Source organism: Chrysemys picta, chromosome 2 (assembly GCF_011386835.1).
Source record: "Chrysemys picta bellii isolate R12L10 chromosome 2, ASM1138683v2, whole genome shotgun sequence".
In the NCBI taxonomy this organism is placed as follows: domain Eukaryota; kingdom Metazoa; phylum Chordata; order Testudines; family Emydidae; genus Chrysemys; species Chrysemys picta.
Genome location: NC_088792.1, coordinates 179172546 through 179200029, shown reverse-complemented (window position 1 = coordinate 179200029; position 27484 = coordinate 179172546). Strand labels below are relative to the sequence as shown.

General features: G+C 44.6%; 2 protein-coding genes across 26 annotated transcripts in view; one reads left to right on the top strand and one right to left on the bottom strand.

Annotated features, from left to right (window-relative positions):
- The window catches only part of PHACTR1 (phosphatase and actin regulator 1), a 420672-nt gene that overhangs the window by 187052 nt on the left and 206136 nt on the right, over positions 1–27484 (bottom strand). For 4 of the 25 annotated variants that reach the window (XR_010598759.1, XR_010598762.1, XM_065584981.1 and 1 more), the window contains exon 1: positions 7695–8834. The exons of 16 other annotated variants lie outside the window; for them this stretch is intronic. Coding sequence is in view for 2 of the 9 variants with exons in the window: in XM_065584984.1 (XP_065441056.1) it covers positions 8292–8544 (253 nt within the window). In the remaining 7 variants the exon portion in view is untranslated. Of the gene's footprint in view, positions 1–7694; positions 8835–27484 lie in introns of those variants that run through there. 5 more of the 25 variants (XR_010598754.1, XR_010598760.1, XM_005305203.5 and 2 more) reach the window with 3 other exon arrangements.
- On the top strand, positions 13807–16346 carry LOC135981635 (uncharacterized). The gene is made up of 2 exons (XM_065584986.1): positions 13807–14785; positions 15780–16346. The coding sequence occupies exons 1-2, from the start codon at positions 14209–14211 to the stop codon at positions 16253–16255; spliced, it is 1053 nt and encodes a 350-aa protein (XP_065441058.1). The 5' UTR covers positions 13807–14208; the 3' UTR covers positions 16256–16346.

Below are 27484 nucleotides of genomic sequence, written 5' to 3'. Positions count from 1 at the left end.
CCAAGTATGGGAAAGGGAGAAGAGTAAGTTAGGAATTACAGATTTTCCATTCTTTCTTTAACAGTTAGGGACATACATGTTATGATTTTATGTTGCGATGTGTACACATTGCATGAGTAAGATAAAGCTGTGTTCATATTTATTTTCGCTCATCATGGCCAGTATAAATGCATAAAAAGCCACTCACACTTTAGAATTACTGGACATATTTTGGGACTCAAACTACAAGTACACAATACTGTCTTTACTTTCATTAGACATACAAGGATGGGAGGAGCAAAGGGTCCCTGAGCCATCTTGCTGGTACAGGGCAGGAATGTTTAGAGAGGCCAGTTCTGGAAAATGGGGAAGATGCATTCTGGAATATGCCTAAATTAGGCTACACATCAGAGCTTCATGAGCTCCCATCTAGTGCCTTGCATTGACTACAATATATATGCTGGGTCAGGTTCCTAGCCCTCACACCCACAAGCCAGCTGACCAATTCCCCTTGGGGGATGGTGAATACTGATGAAAGCTTTAGTCAATCCCCCCCACCCCTTCTATAGTTTAGGAAAGTAAGTGCACTAAGGTGAAGAGAGTATCCTGTCCTGCTGCTGCACAGGTAAGTTTCGGGGAGGGGAAAGAGATTGTTTTTACTTGTGAGCCCTATTCTCCCCACACCACCTGCGCGCTTAAATACAGAAAACTCTCACAACATCCATCCTTGTTTCTCTGCTTTTTAGTAATCTTTGCAATTTTAAAACAGACTGTAAAGTAGCATCAGGAAGACAAGACATGATAAATTTGAAGACATGCCATAAATCCTCTTTGCATTGTTTTAATTGCAGCTGACAGAGAATAAATAATGTTTCTACAGAAAAAAAATTACGGTACAAAAATTAAGCAAACTGACAAAGTCTCCATGTTGGAAATTATTTTTTCCCCACTTTGCTTGTCCTATATTGAATACCTCTCCTAATTTGGCAAATTTCAGGGCAGTTGTGCCTTAATAGTTGTGCAGGAGACATTGTTAATGAGTTCTTAGGGCCTCCTTATGACAGGGATCACTGACATTACAGCTCACAAGGGCCCCAAAGAAGCTTTCTAATACGTGGACCATGGCCATAATAGACCACAGTGGCATTTCCTGAACCAGTTTATCTTGTCAATATGTATTTAGGGACTCTAGAATATGTAAATTCTGACTGTAAAAACTCTAAAGCACAAAGGTCTGCTTAGCAACATTTTAATCCGTAGATTCTTGACTCATCAGACAGCAGTATCTCCATGTCACAACTTATGCACTCCTTTGTACATAACTCATTGCAACATAATATGGACTTTAACAGATCTTTGCTGGACCCAAGCAAGTCCATCTTCAAAAATCCTGGTTTTCAATTATTGCACATTTGCATTCAAAAAGTCATGTCTTGCGATTATTGCATATTTGCATTTCTAGACATTTTAAACTGAATAACTTTAATACCTTCACTTCTGTTCTTCAAAGACATATTCAAAAAGTTGCACCCATTTTAATATTTATGCCCTATACCCATAGTGCACAAATCCATTAGACTATTGGCCTAAAAAATGTCAGGCAAAAGATGACTAGGGGCAAAATCCTTCCCTTAAGTGTCATGGCTCTCTGCTGGGATGGTGGTGGTGGAAATGGAGTGGCATCTGCTGAACTATGGCACTATAATCATTACTCCACTATAGGCCAGGACAGCTCAGAACAGGGAGGGCCAGGAGGAAAGTATGTGAAGTGAAATTTACTGCTTTCCGCAAATGTCCAAGCTAATGTGTGCGTTGCATACTGTAGCATGTGTGCTGAGGGATTGGTGATATGGCTATATCCCAGTACTGTTGGATCACAACCCTTGAGGCCAGCAGGCATTGTAGTTGGGCCCCTCTCAATAGTAGTGTTGGATTAGAACATTGTCCTGATGCTGGACTGATGCACTGGGAGTGGCTCTCTGCACCCTCTTCTCCCCTAATACACCCATGCAAGACAGGGCAGGATTTGGACTTAAAGCTCTTTTTAAGTCATAGGAGTGCTGAAAAAGGCATCAGATGTCTATGCAATGTACCATTTACACATCCTTCTAAATTGCAAAATAAATTTGTTTCTGAGCTGACACCTTGTATGTTAAATGTTGCCTCAATGTTCCTGCAATCTCAGCTACAGACAGCGAACAGAGGAGCGCACCTGGTGGTGTGAGGAATCTACTTCTTTTGGACTTTTCAGAAAGCCAATGTCAGGCCTTACATTTTATTAGAATCCTACTAAAGACCCAGGCAATAATACATTGCAGGCAATTCTTATTCTTAATCTAGTCAGAATTACCTACCTCACTGTATGCAATGCTTAAGTACATGCAGCGCCACTGGGGTGTGCGTGTGTGGTTGTTCTTTATATTGTGTTAGTGCCTACAATACACTAGATGCTTTCCAAACACAATGACTCTGTCAGACATCTCCCCTACTGTAAGGTGAGGCCAAAAACAGAGATGGGGGAAGGGGAAAAAAAGAGATCGGACCAAAGGCTTTTTTTTCCTTCCCCTCTCCTTGTCCTTGCTATGGCCAAGAGGCTGTGAAAGGAATAGAGTTGTAGAGACTCATCCCCGTCACAGCAGCCAGAAAACTCTGGAGAGGAACAAGAGAATGAAAGAGCCTCCTTTTTCTCAGGAGCTAAACAGAGGAGGAGCTTTAAATCAGACTCCTACTAGCTACAGATGGATACAAAAGATGGAGCCTCCAAATATATTCCATTCTCCTCTCACCCAGAGTCTGGTTTAATCAAAATCACAGCACCTTCCCACTTCCAAACTTATGGTGCTGGCATGAAGACTGGGTTTCTTAGACATCACATACTACAATACTGACTGCCTTTAACCCTGGCCTGTGCCCCCCCGCACCCTCATCTTTCATATCAGTCTCTCCCTAGTGGGTTAATCCAGTTAGCAGGTGTTCAGTGAATTTTGCAAGACCTAGTCTAGTAGATTTCATAGACAAGAAGCTAAATTTTCTTTTGCTTAACTTCATCCAATTACTCCTGGAAATCCTGACAGACCCTTAGCAAGATATCACCATGTACATTTATACTGTGCTCCTGAAATTATGCTTTGATTAATAAGTGGGGTGGATAAGAAGGCCACAGCATGAAGGCATGTTCTTCTATGCTGTCTGACTACAAATAAGACATGCTGATGTAACAAATAATAGGTATACATCTATTACAAGGCACTGAAATAGAGCAAGAAATAAAATGTTATTGCTATAAAAATTAAAATGGTGAGGAATATTTGCCTCCCACTCTGATCGAACAGCAGAACACAACAGTATTAAACATCCAACAGTATATTTAAAAAGATAGGGTTTTGCAATGTTTTGCCAGTCAAGCAGAAACTCATAACAGCTGTACCCTGATGCTTTTTCGCCTTGCAGGAACCAAGTACCAGCACTTACTACTTCTGACTCTAGACAAAAAGCATATAATTTTGCCTGAGCCAAAAAAAAAAAAAAGATGCAAAAATACATGAGAAAAAATGTGAATGAAAAAGACAGGAGAAAGGAAGAAAACAACCATTTATTTGAAGACTGGATTCGATCTACTCTTCTGATCTCTTTTCTACCTTCCCAATATCTCCCTGTGCTCAGCTCCCTACTCAGATTCGTGCCATAGTATTATTATTATTATTAATAAACAGTAATAATACCTGATTTAAGGTATGCTGCTCCCACAGTTCATGTTTTCCATTAACGAATCAGAAGCTTTGTTTTACATAAGAAACAGTCAGCCATGCAAAACATCCTGCTATGGAGAACTCCACTAAGGAGGGGCAAATAAGTAAAGGGACAATACTTGAAAATACAAAAAGGAGAGATGAGAAAACTATTGATCATATCTGTGGCCGAGGTATAAATATGGATCAAATAATAAAATTAAGGGGGAAAACGTATGAAACATATATAAGAATAAGGAACAACATGCTTGTTCAGACCAATGGTCCATCAAGTTTGGTATCTCTCTCTCTTACGGTGGCCAGCATCAGATGCTCTGGAAGAAGGTGCAATAATCTCTAGTGGATAATTATGGAATAACCTGTCCCCAGGGAAACTTTCTTCCTCAATCCTATCATTTAGTTGTGGGGTATTTCTCTGAAGTGTAAGAATTCACAGTACAGTCCTTATAAAAATATTTTTAAATTCTAACTATAGAAGTTCTCATTATCCAAATAAACATCTAATCCCTTTAAAAATCTCACTAAGGTCTTGTCCTCACTGATAATCTTGTGGTAATGAGTGTCACTGGTTAATTCTACATTATGTACAAAAATATTTTCTTTTATCATTTCATGAAATGTTCCCAGGTTTTTGTAGCAAGAGAAGAGTTAAATAGAAACACCCGCTTTACCATCTCTATATTATTCATTATTTTGCACACCCCTATCATGTCCCTTTTTACTCACCATCTCCCTTCACGTGGAAGTATTTCAGTGCTTTTAATCATTTTGACCACTTTTCTCTGAACTCCCTCTATTTCTGCTCTATTGATTTTGGGACAGAATGACCAGAACTCAACAAAGTGTTCAAGGTGATGACAACCACTGAGTTATAGACTGACATTTCAGTAATTTCAACTTTATTTGCTATCCCACCCTTTATACTTCCTAACATTTTGTTTGCTTTTTGGACCACCAAAGTTTTAATGGCGAGCATTCAGTGTTGCCCAGGCCTCTCTTTGACAGGCTTAAATAACAATATTTTCCAATTTGATCTTCAGCATGGGAGAGCAGGAAGCCATGTCACCTCGAAAGATGGCATCTAAAGCTTAGAAGACAGCAGAGTCCACAGAGAGACGCAAGATTGGAGCAGACCACTTGGCTGCTCCCTAAAGACACTGAAACTGGAAGGTGATGGCAGACTTATGGGTCTTTCCCCTAATAACGCTCTCTACAGTACACCTCTGCAATCAGTAGTGTCTAAAGAGAATGAGATAGGATGATCAAAATAGCGTGCAGGCTAGCTGTGTGAATAATTACCCAGGGTTCCAGGTTGGTTTGTATAGCCTGCCCTGAAGCACATGCTGATGCAGCTTCACTGCTGCGGGTCCCTGTGGTAGTTAGATTAAAGATAACATGGATACGTCTGCTTGAGCTGCAATTGCACCCTGCGACTACAGTGTAGATATACCCCATGGGGGAGCCTAGCATTTACCTCGAATTGCTAACACGTGTGAAAACAAAACACTTCATTAGGATTTTACCCTGCATTAGTTAACCTGTGGTAAGAACACACCCTTCTGCCTAAATAAAAAACAACCAAAAATCTCCTCTCTCCATACTTGCCTCTCCAACTACCAATTCAATGCCTCGGAGATCCTCAAGCATGCAGTCTACTCAGGCCCAGTCCGCCCAGGATCACGCTCAGCAGCTACTGAAATCAATGTGATTTGAAGGTACTCAGCATGTCCCAGAATATGCTGATCACCTCAACTGCCACAGCACTTGGATCTGCTGTAATCCAATTCCACCCCTTCTCTACCCCCTGCGAATCTCCTCTTACCAAGTCTCCTCCTGGTTAAGTATCGGCATATTCTCATTCTCTTTGATCTTTCTGTCATTTTCAAAACACTGTCGCTCCACCTCTGCTCTCTTCCTGGGGCTTTTGAGACTCTATTCTCTCCTGCCTCCCATCCTTCTTCAGCGCCTTACTGGTATTCTTCAGGGTTCTGTCCTCACTCCTCTCCTCTTTTCTTTTGACTCTATTCCTAGGTGACCTCATCTGCTCTCATGGCTTCAGTTATCATCTCTAAGATGATGACTCGTACCTGTCCCTCCTTGACCTCTTCCTGTCTGTTCAGTCTTGCATATCTGACTGCCTCTGGAACATTCCATCCTGGATGTCCAGATGCCAACTCAAACTTCAGAGGGTGAAAACTGAACTCCTCTTTCCTCACAAACAGTTCTGTGCCCCTTCCATTTCCACCACCATCCTCTCAGATACCCAGACAGGCAACCCTAGTGCTTTACACTCCTCTTTTTCAGATCTTTTTAATTCTCAGACTACACAAGCTCTAAATTCATCCTCTACTCTCCATGCTACTGCTAAAACCTTTCTTCACTTTCCACCTTGAGTACTGCAACCTCTTACTCTTTGGACTGCTTACTTCCCACTTCATCAGTCCATCCCAAAATGCAGCTGCTAAAATTAATTCCTCTCTCATGGGTCTGACCATGCCCATCTACGTGCTCAAGTTCCTTCACTGACTTCTCACTTTCTGCATTAAGCTCAGCCAACATAGCTGGAAATACAGTTTCATTACTTCCTAGCATTCCATAAGAAACTTATGGCACCTGTAGCAAGAAGAGTTAATAGTTGTAAATCAAACTCTATCCTTTTAAAATTGTGGTCAAAGACCATTTAAATGAGGAAGAATGAAATATACCACTGTACCATGAGGTAAAATCAAAATTCTGAGATGTCCCAAAGGTCTGTAAACTGAAAGCCTGCCTTTTTTGTGCTTTTGTATTTCTGGGTTATCTCATAACTAGTAGGATATTGTTATTAGTCTACATCCCACTGAAAATTAGAGATTGAACAGACTAACATAAAAGAAAGGGAGATTAGCAGACTCTCAGACGCATAGTACTGTAAAGGATATATGCAACTGAGGTTATACACTTAAGCATACACGTTTGTTAAAAGAAAAGACACCTACGATCTCTTCTTACTGTGCTTGCAATTATACATACAAGGCTGTGGAAACTGAAAAAGGATGTTGATGTAATCTATTTACACATCAATTCAATTAAACTGACCATGCATATTTTTAAAAAGTGGCTTAGTCTGTTTTTAGGGATAAATGAATCATGCTAATACTGTAAAGTACCTGCGACTGCTTTCCAAATCTCTTAATTTAATTTTCATAGGGCTTGCTGTCATCAACAATATGTAGGTGGGGGGGAGGGGAGGAGAAAGGAGAAGCACTTTTTAAAAAAGGTATATAGCATGGCCTGATTTCTTCTCTCCATTGCACCGGTGTAACCAATAGGGAGTTTAACCCAATGTGTATTTCCAGGATTCCAAGACTATCCATACTTTACACCGAAAGGAATTCCATTCAGCTTCACTTGCAATTTAATCAAAGGCAACTATAATTACACTATCAGGGCTCTAATTTTGAAGAGACATTAGCAAAACCATAGTTACTTCATTAAACTGCAGACCAGTGGCTGACAAAGGACTAGCAGATCCCAAATAATATTTTGTTCCTTTGCTGAGAGCAAACTAAGCAGGCTTTTGTTAATTCCGGAACCAGCCTAAAAGTGTCAAAAGCTGTGAAATAAAGGGGCAAGTACCACAAACAATGAGCAGCCCCAGAGAGTTATTACATTTTCATAGTCACATTTACAGTCAAAAACCTCTCTCTGACCTTCAGGAAATGAGCTCTGCCTACTGTATCAGTTTTAACTAGCTCTAACTAAAGAACCTTCAAATCTGAAGTAAAATGTAAAGCAACACAACAAAACAAACTCATATTAAACAAGGACGTGGGGTACCATCTGTGAGGATATTTCTGCATGGATGGTTTTATGCCTCTTCTCATTCTCTCCTTCTCCTAATTGCTGACTCTAGCAATATCCAAACAATTTGTCATCGCTCTCTTTATACACTGCTTTTACAGAACATAAAAAGCGTATACTTACCAGTACAAACACCTGTGATTTTATGGTCACTCTCCTGGAATACCTTTTGAGGTTTTGCTCAATCCCAAAAGGAGTGGGGGGAGGATGTGATAGCAGTTGTCTGCTGAAGGACACTATATTAATCCCAATAGAACCACAAACACCCCCCAGTGATTTGTTGCTGACAGCATGGCGAAATATCACACAAGATTGATTCCACGTTAACACACTCTTCCAAATACTGATAATTAAGTCTGGCAAACTCTACTGCTGCACAGTGAAGAAAAAGTTGATGCACCAAGGTAGAAACACTGGTCTAATAAATTCATAGCAACCATGGTGAAACCAATGAATAGATGCACTAATTTCTATGGCAATGAGAGCACGTTTTCCCCATTAGCGGTTAACATGAGGTTATTAAGATAACTGTCCTCCTGGCTTCTCTCTGGTCACTATGCTGAATACTTGCTCATTACATTCATTCTGTGCCTCCTGTTCTATTTTCCTGCAGTCCATTAAGTAGCAAGCTAAGCATCAAGCATCTGACAGTAGTGCACGCATACCCTTCCAGCAAACATACTTTTCTGTCTCTCTCACACACAAAATCACAGCACTCACCGTCACGGGCTTCCTCCCCGCGACTGCAGTTGCTGCATATATGTTTGATCTCCTTGCCTATGTGACAGTGTATCACAAAAGATACATTGTTGTTGTTGGTAGCAGGCTCCTTCAGTGGCTTCATCCTCACTAGATAGAAAGCCTTTTTTTTAGGTTTCTCCCCACTCATGTCTGGAACAGAGCCCTCCCTGCAGCCCGAAGAAGAAGAAAAAGCAAGCATCCCAGGCTGCCCGATGTGTGTGGAATCTGCCATCCGTTCACTCTCGCCTTAGCGTTTATCTGCCACACACACACACCAAGGATTAAGGAGAAGCGGGAAGGGGGGGGGGGGAGAGAAGAGAGCGAGTGAGAAGCACTGCCTGAGCCTTGGTGGCCTCTGTGACCCAGCTGCCTTAACCAATCATCTTGGCTGGAGGATGCTCTCAGCATGTCGCTCCTCTGTCCATACCTGTGATACTTCTCAGCCATGGATTCTAAACAGCTTCATCAGCAAATCAGAGCTTAATTATTTTCAGCTACCTTGCTTGCTGCATGCTTCCCATGAGTGCAGAGCTGCCCCCATGCTTCCCCAACGCCTCCTCCCTTTCCCTCACCCCCTCCTCTGGCGAACAAATGTGAGAATTACCATACAGAGTATCAGTGTTGTTGGAAACCTTTGGTACTGTACGCGCAGGGACAGTCAATGCTGTGTTCCTTCTGCAGGACAAGCTGCAATTCTCCAGCCCACTGAACACAACAACATTGCCTGTTCTCAGGCAGCACCACAGCCTAGTCCGGTATAATTAATATTTTACACACAAAGGAAAAATCATCCAGCATATTGATATAGGCTGGCTCCCCCTCTACTGCTCCTCTGCAGACTCCCTTGGCTATTTGAGAACTAAAGCCCATTGGACTATATGCACCTATCACAGCCAGTTTTTCTCTTTTCTCTTTTTTTAAATAGTCCTTTCACTCTGGCTTTTCCAAATTCTGTTTGACTCTTTTAAAATACAGTGGCGGCATCTGTCTGGTGGTTCTCAATGACAGCCATTGATACTAGCTGGCAATGACTGGTGACATCAACGCAGGCTTCTCTGGAATGGAATCGCTCTTCCTAGACCAACCCCGACCATGGCTCACCAAGGAGGAGTGCAGCCACTGTGAGTCTGTTCGGACTACTAATCTCAGGATGAATACCCTCTCTGTGTCTCTTTGCCCCCTTTCCTAAAGTGCAGCTGCTCTGAAGAGCTGCAATACCATCTCTGGATACTTGTAGTCAGGGCAGTGGCTTTTCAAAGGCCCTCACAAAGCTCCTGGCTTATAGGGGAATATTTAGCTAATGTCATATAATCTGTCATCCCCTTTGCCGACTGACTGCCCCATAGGAAAAAAACTACATTGCCCAGATTCAGAGTACTGTAAAGATACCAAGCAGCTTCAAATTGTCTGACCCTCTGCTGAAGCAGTGCTTCAGAGAAGGACCTGGAACACTGAACAGAGATGTACTGGGAGGTAGTGGGGAGGGGGGGGGAGGAGGGGGAGAAAGAGGAGGAGGAAGAGGGAGGGAAGCGAGGGAGACTTGGGTCCTGCAGGGCCTGGGGAAAGTAGTATAGGAGAACAGGGGAAGGGAGAGATGAGAAAAATCTCGTGAAGAGGGAGCGCTGTTCCTTTAAATCTGTAGCTGGAAAGAGGTTGGGGGAGTTCTAGGCTGAAGCTCTACAACGTAGCTGAGATATAGAGAGTAATTTAGGGATAGTGCTGGTACCTTTATTTTTAATAAAGTTCCCTCTTCAGCGATAGAAGAAAGTGACTCACTCTGAAATTCTTTGCCATTGTCACATGACATTTTAAGACACTCCATAGGCTAAATGAGACTGTCCCTAAGCCCTATCAGTTTTCATTCCATTCTTACCTGCAACTATCATTGAAACCAAGGGGAGTTTTGCCTGACAGAGGAGGCAGACTTCAGGATTTTGCCCAATGTTTTTAATTAATATTTTCTGTCCCTCTTCCTTGATTTTTCAAAATAAATGAATAAATAAAAACACACGTGAGGAACTGCTGCCCTGTTTACCATGCATTGTTCTGACACAGGTGTCACTTCTCCCCTGGCAGCACTGGGAACTGAACCTTGAGATGCCTTTTACAGCAAAAATTGCAATACTTCATTTTTCTTGGCATGGTTCATAGTCAGATTAGATACTGTTAGATCTCACTGCAACATGGGCTGAAAAACGCTCCCAGTAGAATCATGCCATTTACTCAGCCATGCAACACAGCCTACACATCACCCTGCGGGTGTGTTTGTGTCAAATGGAGTCAGTCACTTCAGGTTAGCTACATCACTAGCGTCACACAGGGCTTGACCCTGCATTAGTTGCTCATCCAAAATTCCCCATTGACTTTAGTGGGAGTTTTGGGGGCACAAGAAATGCAGGATTAGAGTCTCAATAGATGTGCTAATAGATGTGCATCCCATTTATAAGGGTGAATGCATTTTAAAAAGTACTCTAACGGAGATTGAGAATCAGTCACTCAGCAAAAATGTATGTTAGATTAAAAATTCCAAAAGAAAACAGCTGAAAATTAGCTACTTCATTCGTTGGCCAAAACTGGAGCTCAGGCCCTCTGGATTTCCTCTGCCACCATCTCACTAACTCCTCAAATTGGGTAAAACATGGTTATAATTAAAAAGTAGTTCTGTAAACGTTAGGGGTAGCCACAAGCTACGTCATGAACTTCCCAAAGTTCAGAGCTGCGTACAGTTGGAGTTTTACATGGCCTCAATGGAGAAGTAGGTCAAGAGAGGCAAAGTAACTCCAGATGCGAGCTTTCCCAAAGTGTAGAGGGTTTCAGATCTAGCCCTCTGGTTTGGTCTAACTTCTTATTCAACATATCTGCTCCCTGCTGACCAATCCTGGAGTGCTGCACAAGGCTTGAATAAACAGGCCTTGCATGGTAGGTCTCTGAGGGAGACTGAAGGTGCAGAGTACTTGTATAGCTGCTGCTGGATGGGGGCAAATGGTTTTGTGGTTAAGGCACTGGGCTAGGACTCAGGAGAATGTAGTTCAATTCCTGACTACCACAGGCTTCTTGTGTGACCTTGGATAAGTCACTTAAGATTGCTCGGTCTCTCAGTTCTTCGTCTATAGAATAGGGATGAGAATATTTCTCTAGTTCACACAAGTGTTATGAGAAAAAATGCATAGACGTCTAAGAAGTGTTCAGAAAAATACAGAGACGGAGGCCATATAAGCAGACAGGCAGTAGTAGAGGCTGCACTTGCTACCCACCCCTCCATTAGCCAGGGATGCTGACTACTGTCTCTATTTAGTTACACCCACGGTCCTGCCTACACCTCTCTGTTGGTTTACCCATCGTCATAGCTCCATGACCCTTTGCTGCTGTGGCGGACACCACCACAGGATGCTGCCCCACAGTGTGCACCTTCAGGCCTTCCCCACTGGACAGTAGAGCCCCAGCTATTCTGCTGTGTTTTGGGAAGCACGTATGGTAACAAGCTTGCCCAACGGGCAACACAGATTCCATTCAGATCTGAACCCAAATTACCCATGAGAAAGTTTGGCACATAGTCTCCTGCAGGTGCTATGTACGTTGGATGCAAACAAGTCCTGAACCCATCTGCCCATACTTCTTTTGTAACATGCACTTCACTATAACATGCAAACTGCTTTCATTCCCAAGAGCTGCCTTATAGAAAGTCTGAATTTGCCACAGCTCATAAGACAAAAATATGTTTTAATTATGATCTGTGTAATTACGGTAAAAGCTGCCACTGCTAATCATTTCTAGCACAAATAATGGAAGATGAACATACTGCAGTATTCCTACAGGAAATAACTTGCTTGGTCTTGCTTTTAACAAAAGCCAAAAAAGCCGTAACAACCCTTTCTGTTCACTGCCGCAATATGTGTTTGCAAACCCAACACTTCTTACTGCATTGTGGCTCCTAAAAGAGGATAGAGCCAGAGTGATCTTTTGGACTGGGCATCAGGAAACTTGTGTTCTATTCCAACCTCTGCAACTGATTTTCTATGTTACCTTGGGCAAGTCATTTCACCTCTCTGTGTTTCCGTTTCCCTTCTACTCTTTGCCTGTGTAGGCTGTAAACCCCTCAGGACAGGAACTGTCTTTTATGATCTCTTTGTCTAGAACAATGGGTTTAGAATCTCAGTTGTAGCCCTAGGCCAGCTATAATACAAATATCACCTTCACCACCAATTTGGAATAAAGAAGTCTCCAAACCAGAAACCCAGATCTGAATACAATGAAACCTAATGTCAGCTCAGATCAAGAGTCACATTCAGATCCAAACTTTGAGCTCCGGCCCATCTTTCCCCTGGAACTCATTTCCTCATATCTCAAGATTACCTGGCTGGGAACTTCCTCTTTATGACACTGTTTAGTGGTTTTCAAATTATTCCTGTAAAGGCAGAAAGCAGCAATGGAACCAGTCCGCTAAAAACATCCAGGCTCAGATTTTCAGGTGCCCCAAAGCAGTACTCAGTTCAACTGGAGAGTGGTTAAAGGAGGGTTTTCTGCCCACCTTCTCCAATCCCATGGGGCTGGGTAAGCATCTGATACAACTCAGAGCAGCCCAGAGGCTTGAGATCAGCTGGAGCACTGTACACTTTGGCCATGCCCTCTCCTGCTCTTTATGCAGAGGAGCAGGTGTTGGGATTGTAAGAAAGCTTCCCACCAGGTTCTCTTTGCAGCAGCAGATCAGTACAAATGATGTATACTGGGGTTAAGGATCTGTATCCCCATAGATTTTAGGTCACAGGCTGAGGCCATCTCAGTGGCTGCAAGCTGAAATGTTAGTGATCCTGCGAGATTATATTAAATCCTTATTTTGCATAGCTCTTTAGCCTTATTTACTGAATAAGTATTTATTTTGTTCACTTGACCTATTTGTTTTAATATCTACCTGCTGATCTATATTTGGGATCTCTTTGTGTTTGGCAAATATTGTATAACTTTTCCCTTTTTGTTTCCTCTTCCCTTTCCACTATGAACTGTATACTATAGTGCAGCTAGTTATCAATGGGCACAGTACATATAAACATTGTGCCATACTGCCATTAGGGGCAGGACAAGAATATAAAGTATAGTGAGAACTAGGGCAGGTCTTAAAATGAGGAACCACCCCCTCCCCCAACATTTAATCAAAACTTTTCTCGCATTTTTTTTATGCAATTTGAAATGTCAGCAGATTTTTTTTCAATACATTTCAAAACATTTTGACCTGCTCTAGTTACAAATAATAGGGAGCCTGTAGTGCTTCCTCCATCAGACTATTTCAGAGAAAGCTCACTAACAAACAGTGCACTATTGCTGCAGCTCTGCTAAACCTTGTCATGGCATCAGGAGGAGAGGGAAATTGACTTCTAGGTTTTTACAGCTGGAATTAATTCCAATGCTGTCCCTCCCCCCACTCCAGTGCAGAAACCATTGTTAGGGATGGTGATGACAAGAAAGTGCCAAGCTGAACCAGAATCTGGTCTGGTGGTGAGTCTTAGGCCTGGTCTACACTAGGCGTTTATGTCGAAGTTAGCGCCGTTAAATCGAATTAACCCTGCACCCGTCCACACTGCGATGCTATTTAGTTCGACATAGAGGTCTCTTTAATTCGACTTCTGTACTCCTCCCCGACGAGGGGAGTAGCGCTAAATTCGACATGGCCATGTCGAATTAGGCTAGGTGTGGATGGAAATCGACGCTAATAGCTCCGGGAGCTATCCCACAGTGCACCACTCTGTTGACGCTCTGGACAGCAGTGCGAGCTCGGATGCTCTGACCAGCCACACAGGAAAAGCCCCGGGAAAATTTGAATTTGAATTCCTTTTCCTGTCTGGCCAGTTTGAATCTCATTTCCTGTCTGGACATCGTGGCGAGCACAGCAGCACTGGCAACGATGCAGAGCTCTCCAGCAGTGATGGCCATGCAGTCTGGGAATAGAAAGAGAGCCCCAGCATGGACTGATCGTGAAGTCTTGGATCTCATCGCTGTGTGGGGCGATGAGTCCGTGCTTTCCGAGCTGCGATCCAAAAGAAGGAATGCAAAGATCTACGAGAAGATCTCTAAAGACATGGCAGAGAGAGGATACAGCCGGGATGCAACGCAGTGCCGCGTGAAAATCAAGGAGCTGAGACAAGGCTACCAGAAGACCAAAGAGGCAAACGGATGCTCCGGATCCCATCCCCAGACATCCCGTTTCTACGAGGCACTGCATTCCATCCTCGGTGCTGCCGCCACCACTACCCCACCAGTGACCGTGGACTCTGAGGATGGGATACTGTCCACGGCCGGTTCCTCAGACATGTTAGGGGACGGGGAAGATGAGGAAGGAGATGAGGAGGGCGAGGCAGTTGGCAGATCTCACAACGCTGATTTCCCCGACAGCCAGGATCTCTTCATCACCCTTACAGAGATCCCCTACGAAGCGTCCCCAGCCATTACCCCGGACACAGAATCTGGTGAAGGATCAGCCAGTAAGTGTTGTAAACATCTAAACATTTATTTTTAACAAAACAGGAATATTAACAATTAAAAGAATGGGTTGTTCATGATTAGTGTGCCCTAGGCGCTTAACGGTTTAGTAAGGGGCAGTGCAAGTTTTGAAAAGAAATCTAGCAATGTCCTGTTTTCAGTGATTGTCCTGCACAAGCCGCTCTACTGTGTATTCCCTGCTACTGCAGCTACAGTAAAATGCGGTCTATATGTGCGGGGATAGAGCAGTAATCCTCCTGGGACATCTCGATGAAGCTCTCCTGGAGGTAACTTGAAAGCCGTTGCATGAGGTTCTTGGGGAGAGCGGCCTTATTGGGTCCTCCGAAGTACGACACGTTGCCGCGCCACGAGATTATCAGGTACTCGGGGATCATTGCTCTGCACAGCAGGGCGGCATACGGCCCTGGTCTTTGGAGGCTTTCCCGGAGCATTCTCTCTTTGTCGCTCTCGGAGATCCTCATCAGGGTGATGTCGGCCATGGTGACCTGCTTTTAATTAGGTAGGGGAATGTTAGTGTTGGGACTGCTTTCCCGTTCCTTTACAGAACTGTCACCGCTGGTTTGCAGCCACGCGGTGGAGGCGGGAGAGGGGCAGCCGAAAGGGATCATTCCCGGGGACAGCCGCGAGGGGGTGGGACAGGGGCAGAGTTCCCGCTTGCCGGATTGCTGGCAGCAGGGACTGACATTGATTTAAATGTGAAATGAGGCCAGTGGTAATATAAAAGTTTTAAACTGCCACAAGTGTACGGCTTACCATGTCTGCCTGCAACAGAAATTCCGTTGTGCTGCCTCGCTTCTCAAATGTGCTGTTCAAGACCCCAGGCACAGAATGCGAAGGCCGAGAATTCGACCTTGTGCTGAGTGCGCATGTGAAAGGTGCTGTGCATGGTCTTGTTCACAGAGAAAGACTATGTTCTTTGTTCACAACTACATTTATCTTTCAGAGGAATTCACTCCCTTTTTCCCATTTCCACAGCCCCGTCTGCGACTGTCTCACAACCTAGCCTGGAATCACACTCCCAGAGGCTAGCGCGGATTAGGCGTAGGAAGAAGAGGACACGGGAGGACATGTTCTCTGAGCTTATGGCCTCTTCCCAAGCCCAGGCAGCACAGCAGACCCAGTGGCGGGAGAACTTGACCCGAATGCACCAAGCCAACATGGATCGGGAGGAGAGGTGGCGGCAGGAAGACCAGCAGGCGACTCAAACGCTGCTTGGACTACTGAGGGAGCAAACGGACACGCTCCGGCGCCTTGTGGATGTTCTGCAGGAACGGAGGCAGGAGGACAGAGCCCCGCTGCAGTCCATCTCTAACCGCCCTCCCCCGCCACCAAGTCCCATACCCACCTCACCCAAAGTGCAAAGAAGGAGAGGCGGCAGAGTCCCTGCTAACTCTCACTCCACCCCTGCAGAGAGCTCTAGTAGCAGAAGGCTCTCATTTCCCAAAATTTGAAAAGTTCTTTCCTTCCCGCCTGACACAAGCCCACGTCCAAGTTTCACCTCCCAATGCCATGTGTAGTTGATAATAAAAAATTCGTTTCTGTTAACTACTGTTTCAATCATGTTCTTTTGGAGGAGGAGGGGAAAGGGGGTTGGAAATTGGACAGGACAGTCTCCTTTGGCAGGGTACATAGTCGGGGGCAGGCACAGCAGCAGGGCATATACACAGTGCAGTGATGCAGTGACTAGTTGCCCCGGTTAGTCTGGGAGGTTGTTTTGATGTAATGTTGGGGGGGGTGGGTTGCTCTGTGACTTTGTGGCGGGGGAGGGCAGTTACAGATCTTAAGCGCCGGTCCTTAGACAGGATCACAGAGCCACACAGCATGGGATCTGTAACCGTCCTCCCCCTGCCACAAAGTCAAATAGACCTCCCATACACACAGTCCCGATCAGGAGGGGTGACAGGCTCCGTTGAAACAAGCATCCCACCGCAGCGGAGCCTGTCAATCCTTGAGTTTAGAAGCTGCATTCGCATCACAACACTAGACCCGCCCCGCACCACAGTCTGCGTCCCAGTTTTAAAAAATTCCCGCTAAAACAGTATTAAAGAAAACGGTGTGCTTTAACAAAGTAGAACTATTTTTATTTCGACACGTGTGTTGGAGGGGGGGTGAAGGGGGTATGTAACTGGATAGGATAGTCAACATTACCTGGGTAAAGAAACGGGGGCAGGTTTAGCTTCTCAGTACACAAACTATAAAATCACAGGTTACCCTGCTCACTCAGGAACTTTGCTTTCAAAGCCTCCCGGATGCACAGCGCTTCCCGCTGGTCTCTTCTAATCGCCCGGCTGTCTGGCTGTGAGTAATCACCAGCCAGGCTATTTTCCTCAACCTCCCACCCCGCCATAAAGGTCTCCCCCTTGCTCTCACAGAGATTGTGGAGCACACAGCAAGCTGCTATAACAATGGGGATATTGGTTTCGCTGAGATCACAGCGAGTCAGTAAGCTTCTCCATCTCCCCTTGAGACGGCCAAAAGCACACTCCACCACCATTCTGCACTTGCTCAGCCGGTAGTTGAAGAGTTCTTTTTCAGTGTCCAGGGCGCCAGTATAGGGCTTCATGAGCCAGGGCATTAGCGGGTAGGCTGGGTCCCCGAGGATGACTATAGGCATCTCCACATCCCCAACAGTTATTTTGTGGTCCGGGAAGTAAATACCTTGTTGCAGCCGTCTAAACAGACCAGAGTTCCTGAAAACACGAGCGTCATGAACCTTGCCCGGCCATCCCACGTAGATGTTGGTAAAACGTCCCCTGTGGTCCACCAGTGCTTGCAGCACCATGGAAAAGTATCCCTTTCGGTTAATGTACTGGGTGGCCTGGTGGTCCGGTGCCAGGATAGGGATGTGAGTTCCATCTATGGCCCCACCGCAGTTTGGGAATCCCATCGCTGCGAAGCCATCTATGATCGCCTCCACGTTTCCCAGGGTCACTACCTTTGGCAGCAGTACATCAACGATTGCCTTCGCTACTTGCATCACAACAACCCCCACGGTAGATTTGCCCACCCCAAACTGGTTCGCGACTGACCGGTAGCTGTCTGGCGTTGCAAGCTTCCACAGGGCTATGGCCACTCGCTTCTGTACACTCAGTGCAGCTCGCAACCGGGTGTCACTGCGCTTCAGGGCAGGGGACAGCAACTCACAAAGTTCCAGGAAAGTTCCCTTCCGCATGCGAAAGTTTCGCAGCCACTGGGATTCATCCCAGACCTGCAGCACTATGCGGTCCCACCACTCAGTGCTTGTCTCCCGTGCCCAGAATCGCCGTTCCACGGCATCAACATGACCCATTGCCACTGTGATGTCCTCGGCGCTGGGTCGCCTGCTTTCTGACAGGTCTGTGCTACTCTCAGACTTCAGGACATCACCGCGGTGCCGTAGCCTCCTTGCCTGACTTTTCTGCATCTGCCTCAGGGAAACCTTTATGATAAGCTGCGAGACGTTGAGAGCGGCCACAACTGCAGCGATGGTCGCAGCGGGCTCCATGCTCGGAGTACAGTGGCGTCCGCGCTGTCAATGACTGGAAAAGCGCGCGAACTGTTTTCCCGCCGGCGCTTTCAGGGAGGGAGGGCGGGAGTGATGGACGGATGACGACAGTTTCCCAAAAGCACCCTCGACTCATTTTGTTACCCAGAAGGCATTGCCGGCTACACCCAGAATTCCAATGGGCAGAGGGGACTGCGGGAACTGTGGGATAGCTGACCACAGTGCACCGCTTCGAATGTCGACGCTATCACCGTTAGTGTGGACGCACAAAGTCGAATTACTGTCCTTAGTGTGGACACACACGTTCGACTTTGCAATATCGATTACAAAAATTCGATGCAAGTAAAATCGAACTACTCTCGTAGTGTAGACAAGGCCTTATAGGCATTTATTCCATCACAAACAGCACAGCCCAGTAAATGGACGCATAAAATCAAATACTGCAGGCTGTGTGCAATGACTAACTAGATACATGTGCTATCGGGTACTACAGGGTAGACTATATTTATGTATTTTATTGTACTATTTAAATATCTAAAATCAACACTCTCTAAATGAAGGAGAAAATATGCATAAACTGGCCCAATGACAGCAAAAGACCGATCAACCATCAACTTAACATCCCATTCAACAGCACCCTCTACTTACCACCTGGGAAAAGCCTAGAAAACCAGATGACCCTTTTAGGGAACCAGAAAGTTGCAAAGAAAGTAAGTAAGTTCCAGAGTGGAGGATCCCTCATTGAGAGTTCCTTGCCAGCAGGTATCTAATGGTAAAGCTATGGGGCTGTCAGTCTCTGCATGTACAGCGCCTAGCACAATGGGATCTGGGTCCATGACTGGGGCTCCCAAGCACTACTGCAATACAAATAATAACCAACAGGTTTTTACAGACTGAGTGTGTGTGTTGAACGCTCACTTTTTAAAATTTAAACATTACATAAACTCCAGCCCAACAGAGCAACCAGAGCCTGGTGTAGACCACAGCCTGTGACTCCCTGCAGCGCAGAACCCCACCTCCTGAAATGGAGGGCGACCTTTGGTTTCTGCAGACACACCCATGTCTTTCCACAACAATCACAGCTGCTCCACACAGAGCCCAAGAGTCAGGAGATCACAAATGTTACAGAAACGCACAAGGAGAAGGGAATGAAATCACCCTTTCTTGGTTTCCCCCGTGTTTTTAAACTCTGATTAACAGCCAATGTGGTACTTCTTGTTTTTCTTGCTGGGCCCACGATGTCCCAGGTGCGTGCCGTGTTGTTACACAGTCATTTCTTCACTTAGGAGAAGCCCTGCTCTATTTTGGCACAACACCATATGGTGCATAAAGCTCAGACAGGCCTCCGCTGCCACTACCGGTGCTACCAGGATTACAATGCATCACACCTCAGCTTGTAGGGTAGACATAGCCTAAGTGAACACATATAACGAACCAATATGGAGGTGGGGTCATAAGAGGGCAGAACTAATATTAGAGCCAGGTGGTGTTCTGAGCAGGAAGGAATAATATAGAAAATATTAAAAGTGAAATTCTGGCCCTATTGAAGTCAATAGAAACATTCCCAAGGACTTCAGTGGGTCCAGGATTTCCCCTTAAGTCTTTGGACCTGATTCAGATCTCTATGATACCAGAGTTAGTCAGGAGTAACACCAATGAAGTCGATGAAATTACAAACACTCTAATGCTGAGGAGAGATCAGGATCAAATCTATAATCCAGGGGTGGGCAAACTTTTTGGCCCGAGGGCCACAACTGGTTATGGAAATTGAATGGCAGGCCATGACTGCTCACGAAGTTGGGGAATGGGTGTGGGGGTGTGTGTGGAAGGGCTCCGGCTGGGGAGGAGGGGTTGGGGGTGCAGGAGGGTGGTCTGGGCTGGGACTGAGGGGTTCAGAGGGAGGGAGGGGGGAAAATCAGAGCTGGGCAGGAGGTTGGGGTGCAGGGGTGCAGGTTCCAGGTGGCTCTTACCTCAAGCAGCTCCAAGAAGCAGCGGCATGTCCCCACTCCAGCTTCTACACGGGAGGTGTGGCCAGGTGGATCTGTGTGCCACCCTGTCTGCAGGCACCGCCCCTGCAGCTCTCATGGGCCATGGTTCCTGGCCAATGGGCACTGCAGAGGCAGCATGCAGAGCCCCTTAGCTGCCCCTATGCATAGGAGCTGGAGGGGGGACATGCCACTGCTTCTGGGAGCTGTGTGGAGTGGGGCAAGCCCCCCACTCCCCGGCTGGAGCTTGAGGGCCAGATTAAGACATCTGGAGGGCCTAATGCGGCCCCCAGGCTGTCGTTTGCCTACCCCTCCTGTAGTCAGTTTAACAATGTATAAACACTGCTGTTGTAAACCAAAGCCACAAACATGCAAAGGCAGGGGCAATTTCTAGACTCTCAAACACTTGTCAGCTTCCCAACCAGTTATGTACTGCCTGAAGTGGAATGAATACAAAGTGTGATACATCATACAGCTTTTTCCAAAACACTCTTCCCTGTGCTCATAAATAAAATAACTAACTAACTAAAGAAAGTTAGCTCCCCACCTCCTGCTTCTTGCCCACCAGAGGGAGAGTCTGCTGCTACAAGACCAGGAAAAGTGTAGGAACACAGTCGGGTACCCATTTGGATTTATAATTCTTTATAAGGTTACACTCTTCTACAGAATACTCGGACAAGACCTGTGAGGTAAGGAGGAAGTGATAGAGACCAGATGAATAGCCTGAACATATGGTGGACAGGAGGCTAAGTACTCAGCCAACTCTGTGAGGGACGCATGCAGGACTGATTCATTTTCAGGTTTTTTTCTGGCCTCCCTGCTGCCAAGAAATGGCTATTTGAGCCAGCAAAAATATATGAGTAAGTAAAACTACCTATGACCAACAGGTATTGCAAAAAGGCACAAGTGCGAGCTGCTTGGAGAATTTCAGTATTACTTATTGCAATTGTTTCATTTCATTCATGTTAATTCAAATGTGTTCGAGGATATGTTTTAGGAGGACACAGTAAATATAGAGAAAACCAAGGAATAATCATAATTACTAGAGCAATGTGCAACCATTGCAATGCAACCTGAAATGACGTGAAACTTGCCAGGTTTCCAGTGTTGTTACAAACTCAAAATTCAGAGCAAACCTGTCTAAAGATTAGTTAAGGCTTGCAAACAACCTTTATGAACCTAGTCTTAGTTTTGGGTGACCTGATACAAGGCACCAGATATAAATCAGCATAGCTCCACTGAAGTAATCGGGGCAAGTCCATAGCTTTGGTTAATTTTTTTCCTGCAGTTTTTGCTTTCTAATTGCCTCCTTTGAAGGCAAGTGCTATGTATTCTTCCCCAGAGATTCCCTGTAAAAATTGTACAGGTGTTTACCTTCTCATTCACTCATCCACTCACTCCTCACCACCCACCTGCCAGTGGCTACTGACTCCCAATACCTCAAAATGTCAAAATCAAGGGGAAAAACCCACATTGCCTATGACTCCTATATAACCATATCAAACTTCCATCAGCAGCTATAGTAGGCAGGGTAACCAAATATTAAGATAAGTTTGTTGTACATCTCGATTATCATTCTTTAAGATAATTGTATCACAACATTATTCTTTCAGGATTTTCACATGCTTTAAGAGGGAATTTATAGAAATAGAGGCTAAGATTTTCAAACATAACTAGTCATTTCTGCTGCCTCACTTTTTGGGTGCTCAACTTGAGCCCCTTGAAGGGGCTGATATTCACAAGGGAGGGCACTCAGCACTTCTGAAAGTCAGCCCTCTTTAAGAAGTCTCAAGCCGGACACTTAAAATGGAGACATCCAAAACCACTAGTCACTTTTAAAAATGTTAGCCATAGAAGTTATAGATGGAAAGACCCATCAGGCTATCCATTTCCACTCCCTTACGATGCACAATTGCTCTCTACATTGTCTAGTGTTTTGCCTGGCCTATTTTTAAAAAGATCTTCCACCACCTCCTTTGGGAGAAGATTTAAGAAAATAGGCCAAAATTCTGCTTTCACTCACATCAGTACAATTCTACTGAAGGCAGTCAGGTTGCACATGGTAGCTCAAAGCAGAATTTGGCCTCACAACTCTGTCTACATGGCTAATCAAATTTGCTTCTGGCAATAATCAGCCAACATGGTTGCCCGGAAAAAATATATACATTCTAATAATCCCCTGTTGATAATCCATAGATTTATTGCCACTTTCCCAGACAAAGTATAGATGGATCAGCCTGCTGAAATCTGTGATAAAGTCATACATCTAAAGTAAACAAGAACAAGATTCATGCCTGCTAAACAGACTAAAAAAAGAATTAATACAAAGCAAATACACGAATAGCTATTATCTAAAAAGTTCTCCACTGGCTAGCGAGATCACAAGGTCATAGTGAAAAGTTATAATAGTAAGTGTAATGGGATTGCCTACATTTTTTGTTTTTATAAGTGGCTCATATGAAGTCGATTGCTTGTAGTTTAGAACATTTTACCTGAAGATCAGGAATATTACAGTGCATTAAACACATTCACTTAGATGGTTCTCTCAAGACAAGCAGTTGGGAATTTAGAAAATAAGTTTTCTGGAGTTACCCCAGAACAAAGACATCTGAGCTGGCTCAGTTTTACACAGTCACATATATTTTCGCTGTCAATATGGGTTTAGGCGAAGCATGAAAAACAGAAGATAGAAAGGAAATCCACAGCAGGGAATTCTATAACAAGAGTAGGCATTGCAAATGTTAATAATGGTCATAAAAATTTTCTCTCTCCAAAATTCATTCATAGTTTTTGTTTTTCTAATCATGAAAAATACAATGTGGCTATTCATCTCTCCTGTTTCAGAGCATAACCTGATAGAGTTGATCTATCTCATGTAGTATTGGAGTACATTCTTTCCCCTGCTTTCTAACGGGCCTCTATCCTCTGCTTGTGCTGAAATACTTCTTTGGTCAAAGGTTGTCTAGCAATCTCTGCCATAACCAGTGTGTTTTAGGACCTTTCCAGTCTCTATGCTGGATGATGCATTTTGAGGAACCTTGGACCTGAGGATGTCATAAAACATGGACTTGAAAAGAAATCATCCAGTCAGTGAGAGTGCAAGGCTTGAAAGAACCATGATGGAAGAGCACTCAAGGAAGGGGATCTGTTGGAAGAGAGAGACAGAGATAAAAGTTTGGGAGGGCAAGAAAAAGTGAAGATGAGGTGAGGTATTGGGGCCAGAAAGAGGGAATTTGAGGTGCAAGGAAGAAGTATCACTTAGGGAGGGAAAGCAGAGAAAGGGAAGGAGAATATATGTTCAAAATATCCAGGGTTTAATTAAATTGACTGATCCTCCTAAAGTCAGAGTTTTCCCCATAACCAAAGAGCACCTTGCAATTTGGCCTGGACAATATGGGATTCAGGGCAGCTAGAGATAAAGATTAAGGGTACATTGGAAGAGCTGCAGATGGAAGTATTCACAGAATCTGCCCACATTATGCCTCACTGAGGCACACGACGTCAACCTCTCACTTTAATAAGAACTAAAATTCCCCAATTAAAATAAAAAAAGGACAAAACTTCCTAGGACAGCATGCAGCTCCAGTTTACTTAATGAAAAGCCCTGAAATTAAACAAGCAGCTTTTGACAGTATAATTAATGTCTTTCTGGATCTTGCTCTCCTTCCGCACAGATACAGGCTCCTCTGAACAGCACTGAAATCTGCATGAGGAGCCTTTCACGCTCTCCAACAGAAAAGGATTCTTCCTCTCCTCTGCCCATCCCCCTCTTCTTATTCCAGCCACTCATTTTTCAGTGTCAGACTCTCCGCTCCTTAGCGGCTGCTCATGCTTTCACTGTGGATTGGTACGGTGCACAAAGAATATATGAAAAGTCTCACTGTGCATCAGCCCCGTGTCATTGTTCCCTTACTGTCCCAGAGTTTAGCAAAGCCAGGCTAGTCTCAATAATACCAACAGACAATACACGTGCCATCAATCGAGCTCACTGACAAAAGAAATAGCAAGTATTGTTTGCCTTTTTAAAGCCCTGAATAGCAATCAACAAAAGAAGCTAGAGTAATCTAATGGGTCTAAAGAAATAGCTGCATAATCAGTTTCTGCTGAAATCCTGGTATGTATTTGAAAATAAAATTTGCTAAGCATTTTAACATCTGTCCCTTGGATAATTATAAAGTCTAGAGATCCAGAGTTGTGTTTGAGAGAGTGGTGTTTTTAAAGAGGGTCTTTTCAAAAAGGAAGGAAATTTTAAAACATAGCAAGCATACTGAAATACACCTCTATCCTGATAGAATGCTGTCCGCGGGAGCCAAAAAATCCTGCCGTGTTATAGGTGAAACTGCGTTATATTGAACTTGCTTTGATCCGCCGGAGTACGCAGCCCCACCCCCACAGAGCGCTGCTTTACCGCGTTATATCCAAATTCATGTTATATTGGGTCATGTTATATCAGGGTAGAGGTGTATTGTCAACTTTCTCATGCATATTTTAAATAATTTATTACCTTGTGTTTTAAAGCTCTTCGCAATCCTCACATGTAGTATGTGGTAATTATTAATAATGATGTTAATGAGGGAGAGTAGAATAACAGTTGCTCTTACTATTTGTTAATTATCATATCTCTTGATGTTTCAGTTAGGAATTTCCTCCCTCACAAGCCCAGCTGCTCCACCTCTATGACATTGCAGTGAAATCAAAATACTCCATTTGTGAATCACAGTTTTTGTGCAACTACAGACTGCAGGAATACATAACCAGACGTTTATAATTTCACTGAAAGTTCAAAAAGCAGAAGAAGCTGGGACATAAGCTTTCAGAAGAAAGTCCTCAGTAAAACATACATTTTCAACCAGAGTAGTGGGAGTGCAGAAAAATCCTGGCAGTACACACTGCCTTTTTTTTTTTTTTTTAAATTACTCTCTGTTTGTATTACCATAGTGCCAAGAGGCCCCAGCTGAGATCAGGGCAGTATTGTGCAATTCTCTGTACACAAACATAGGGCTGGACTTTTTGTCCTAATGATCTTTTCTTTCAAGTTTTCTCTAGCATAATAATCCTCAGAGCTGAAAACATTCAAGCTTCAGGACCCAAGGACCTGATCTTACAATGTACTAGTAGTGCATCCTGCAAGGTGCAGAACACTCCCAATTTCCAATGACAGCGAGGGGGCCTTCAGTCACTCTGCAGGATCAGGCCTGAAAATTTACCAGGGCTATGAAATTCACAGTACAAGGCGAAAAACACATTTCTTTGCATCAATATGTAGAACTACTGTCATTGTTTGAGGGCTGTGTTCAATGGGAGTTTTGTGCAAACATCAGGGAGAAAATGTAGCCTTCAGTGCTTCAAGTTGTTTGCTCTGTAGTAAACACTTCTTTTGTGCAGAAGATGATGTTGTTGTTCTTTCTTCATAGGCAAACTAAAGGTAATATTATTGATTACTCATCACAGGTATAGCAGCCTATGAATAAATAACACCTTGATCTAACTTAGACACCACTCTGTGTCAACAACTAAAGGCAGCTCAGAACCAAAATTATTACTTCCATAGCACGAATGCACCACCACGGGAGAAGGTGCAGAAGCCTCTTCCCTGTTGTCACTCCTGAGGAAACGCAGCCATAATGTGGATACCAGGGCTCCCCAAATGTAAAGTTCCCTCCCCAGAACAGATTAGTCTGAGTGGGATGTGGCCATGGTCCTGTCCTGCTAGGGAGTGATAAGAAGTCATAGCAAGGACACTCCCTGCTTGGGAGGTGTATCTCTGCCTCTCTTCCCAGCAGGTCCTGTGTAATAAGAGCCATAATCAAGCCCTAAGCATTCAGGTCACTACCATGGTTCCCCTCCCACCTGGTCGTACCTCTCAATGCTCCTAGGTTCTTAGGGATATCCTGAATTTCAATGGATTTGTGTCTGCTCCACCTTACAGTCCTTCATCATTCATGCCAATTCTTCCAGGCTGACTCCATTCCCTGTGAAGGGACCTCCACCACACCATTCCCTGCTGGGTCAACAGGCAGCGAAGGGCCTGAGGCACAGTGATAAATCACAAGTGATGGGGCTGACCCAGCTGTATGGGGGATGCCCAGAGGAGGCATCACCCACTTGACAGCAGCACAAGAACATAATTCACTGGCAGCCTTCAGAGGGTCTGAGGAGGAGAGTGAGAGGGTAAGGCAAGGTGGGAGGTATATGTGAGGCAGACAAGGCTACTTCTGCTGCTCCAGGGCAGTGACTGGGCTAGTAAACTGCTGGAAGGTGCCAGTTGGGATCTCCAGCTGTCACCGTTTAGAACATCGGAGCCAATCTGGAAGGGACTGGCTGGTGGCAGCTCATACCAGCTCTGCTAATCAGGCATCAAAATGGAAGTGGTGATACCTGTGAGAGGGGAAATGATGGTTCCACCACTCTCGCCCATCTGCCCTAGGAGAGCTAGAAAGGAAGAGGGTGATCAAGTAGGAACAAGAGCAGGAAAAGAAGCAGCAGCTATTGTGAATAGTTGGCCTGGCGTTTAGGCACTACTGAAGTTAGCAATAAGAGGTAGAGGATGGTTGGCTGATGGGGTTCGTAAGGATACAGGGAAACTTTTATCCCTAAAACCGCAGATTGAAGGCAGGTCAGTCCAGACTGAAAGCTGATGCTGCCTGATAGATTTCAGCAGCCTACATGAAAGGAGTTTGGTGGTCTCAGTCTTGTTTCCAGTGTAAGCTCTTTGAGGCAAGGTCTTCTTAGAATCGTCAATAATTGTTTGGATCACAGTTATGCCTAGAGGCCCCAACTGTACTTGGGGCCTCTTTGTATTAGGTGCTTTTCAAACACAGTGAGAAACAGCCCTTGCCATGAAAGGCTTATAATTTGAAACAGACAAGACAGAGAGAGCAGGAGAAAAGAAATACTATCATCTCCACTTATAGATAGGAAATGGTGGCAGAGAGAGATTAAGTGACTTGCCCAAGGCCAAACAAGGTGTCTCTAGCACAGCTAGAATTTGAACCAGTTCTCAGGAGTACCCTAATTACAAGGCCATTCTTTCTGTGTATACCTGTACTGTACTTACCTCTGTGTTTGGAAAGTGCCCAGCACATCTTGGGCACTACTGCAGTCTAGATAATAAACAATAAATAGCAATTCGTTTTAAGCAGCTTCTTTCAAATGGCAGCTGCAGCACATTTCAGTTGCTCCCTTCCAGTTCTCACCAGATCCCCTGGTGA

Bases quoted from the DNA above. Each gene is read 5' to 3' on its own strand.
- LOC135981635 (XM_065584986.1), top strand. From the start codon at position 14,209: ATGCAGAGCTCTCCAGCAGTGATGGCCATGCAGTCTGGGAATAGAAAG. The intron at 14,786-15,779 runs GTAAGTGTTGTA...CCATTTCCACAG, and splicing joins ATCTGGTGAAGGATCAGCCA to CCCCGTCTGCGACTGTCTCA.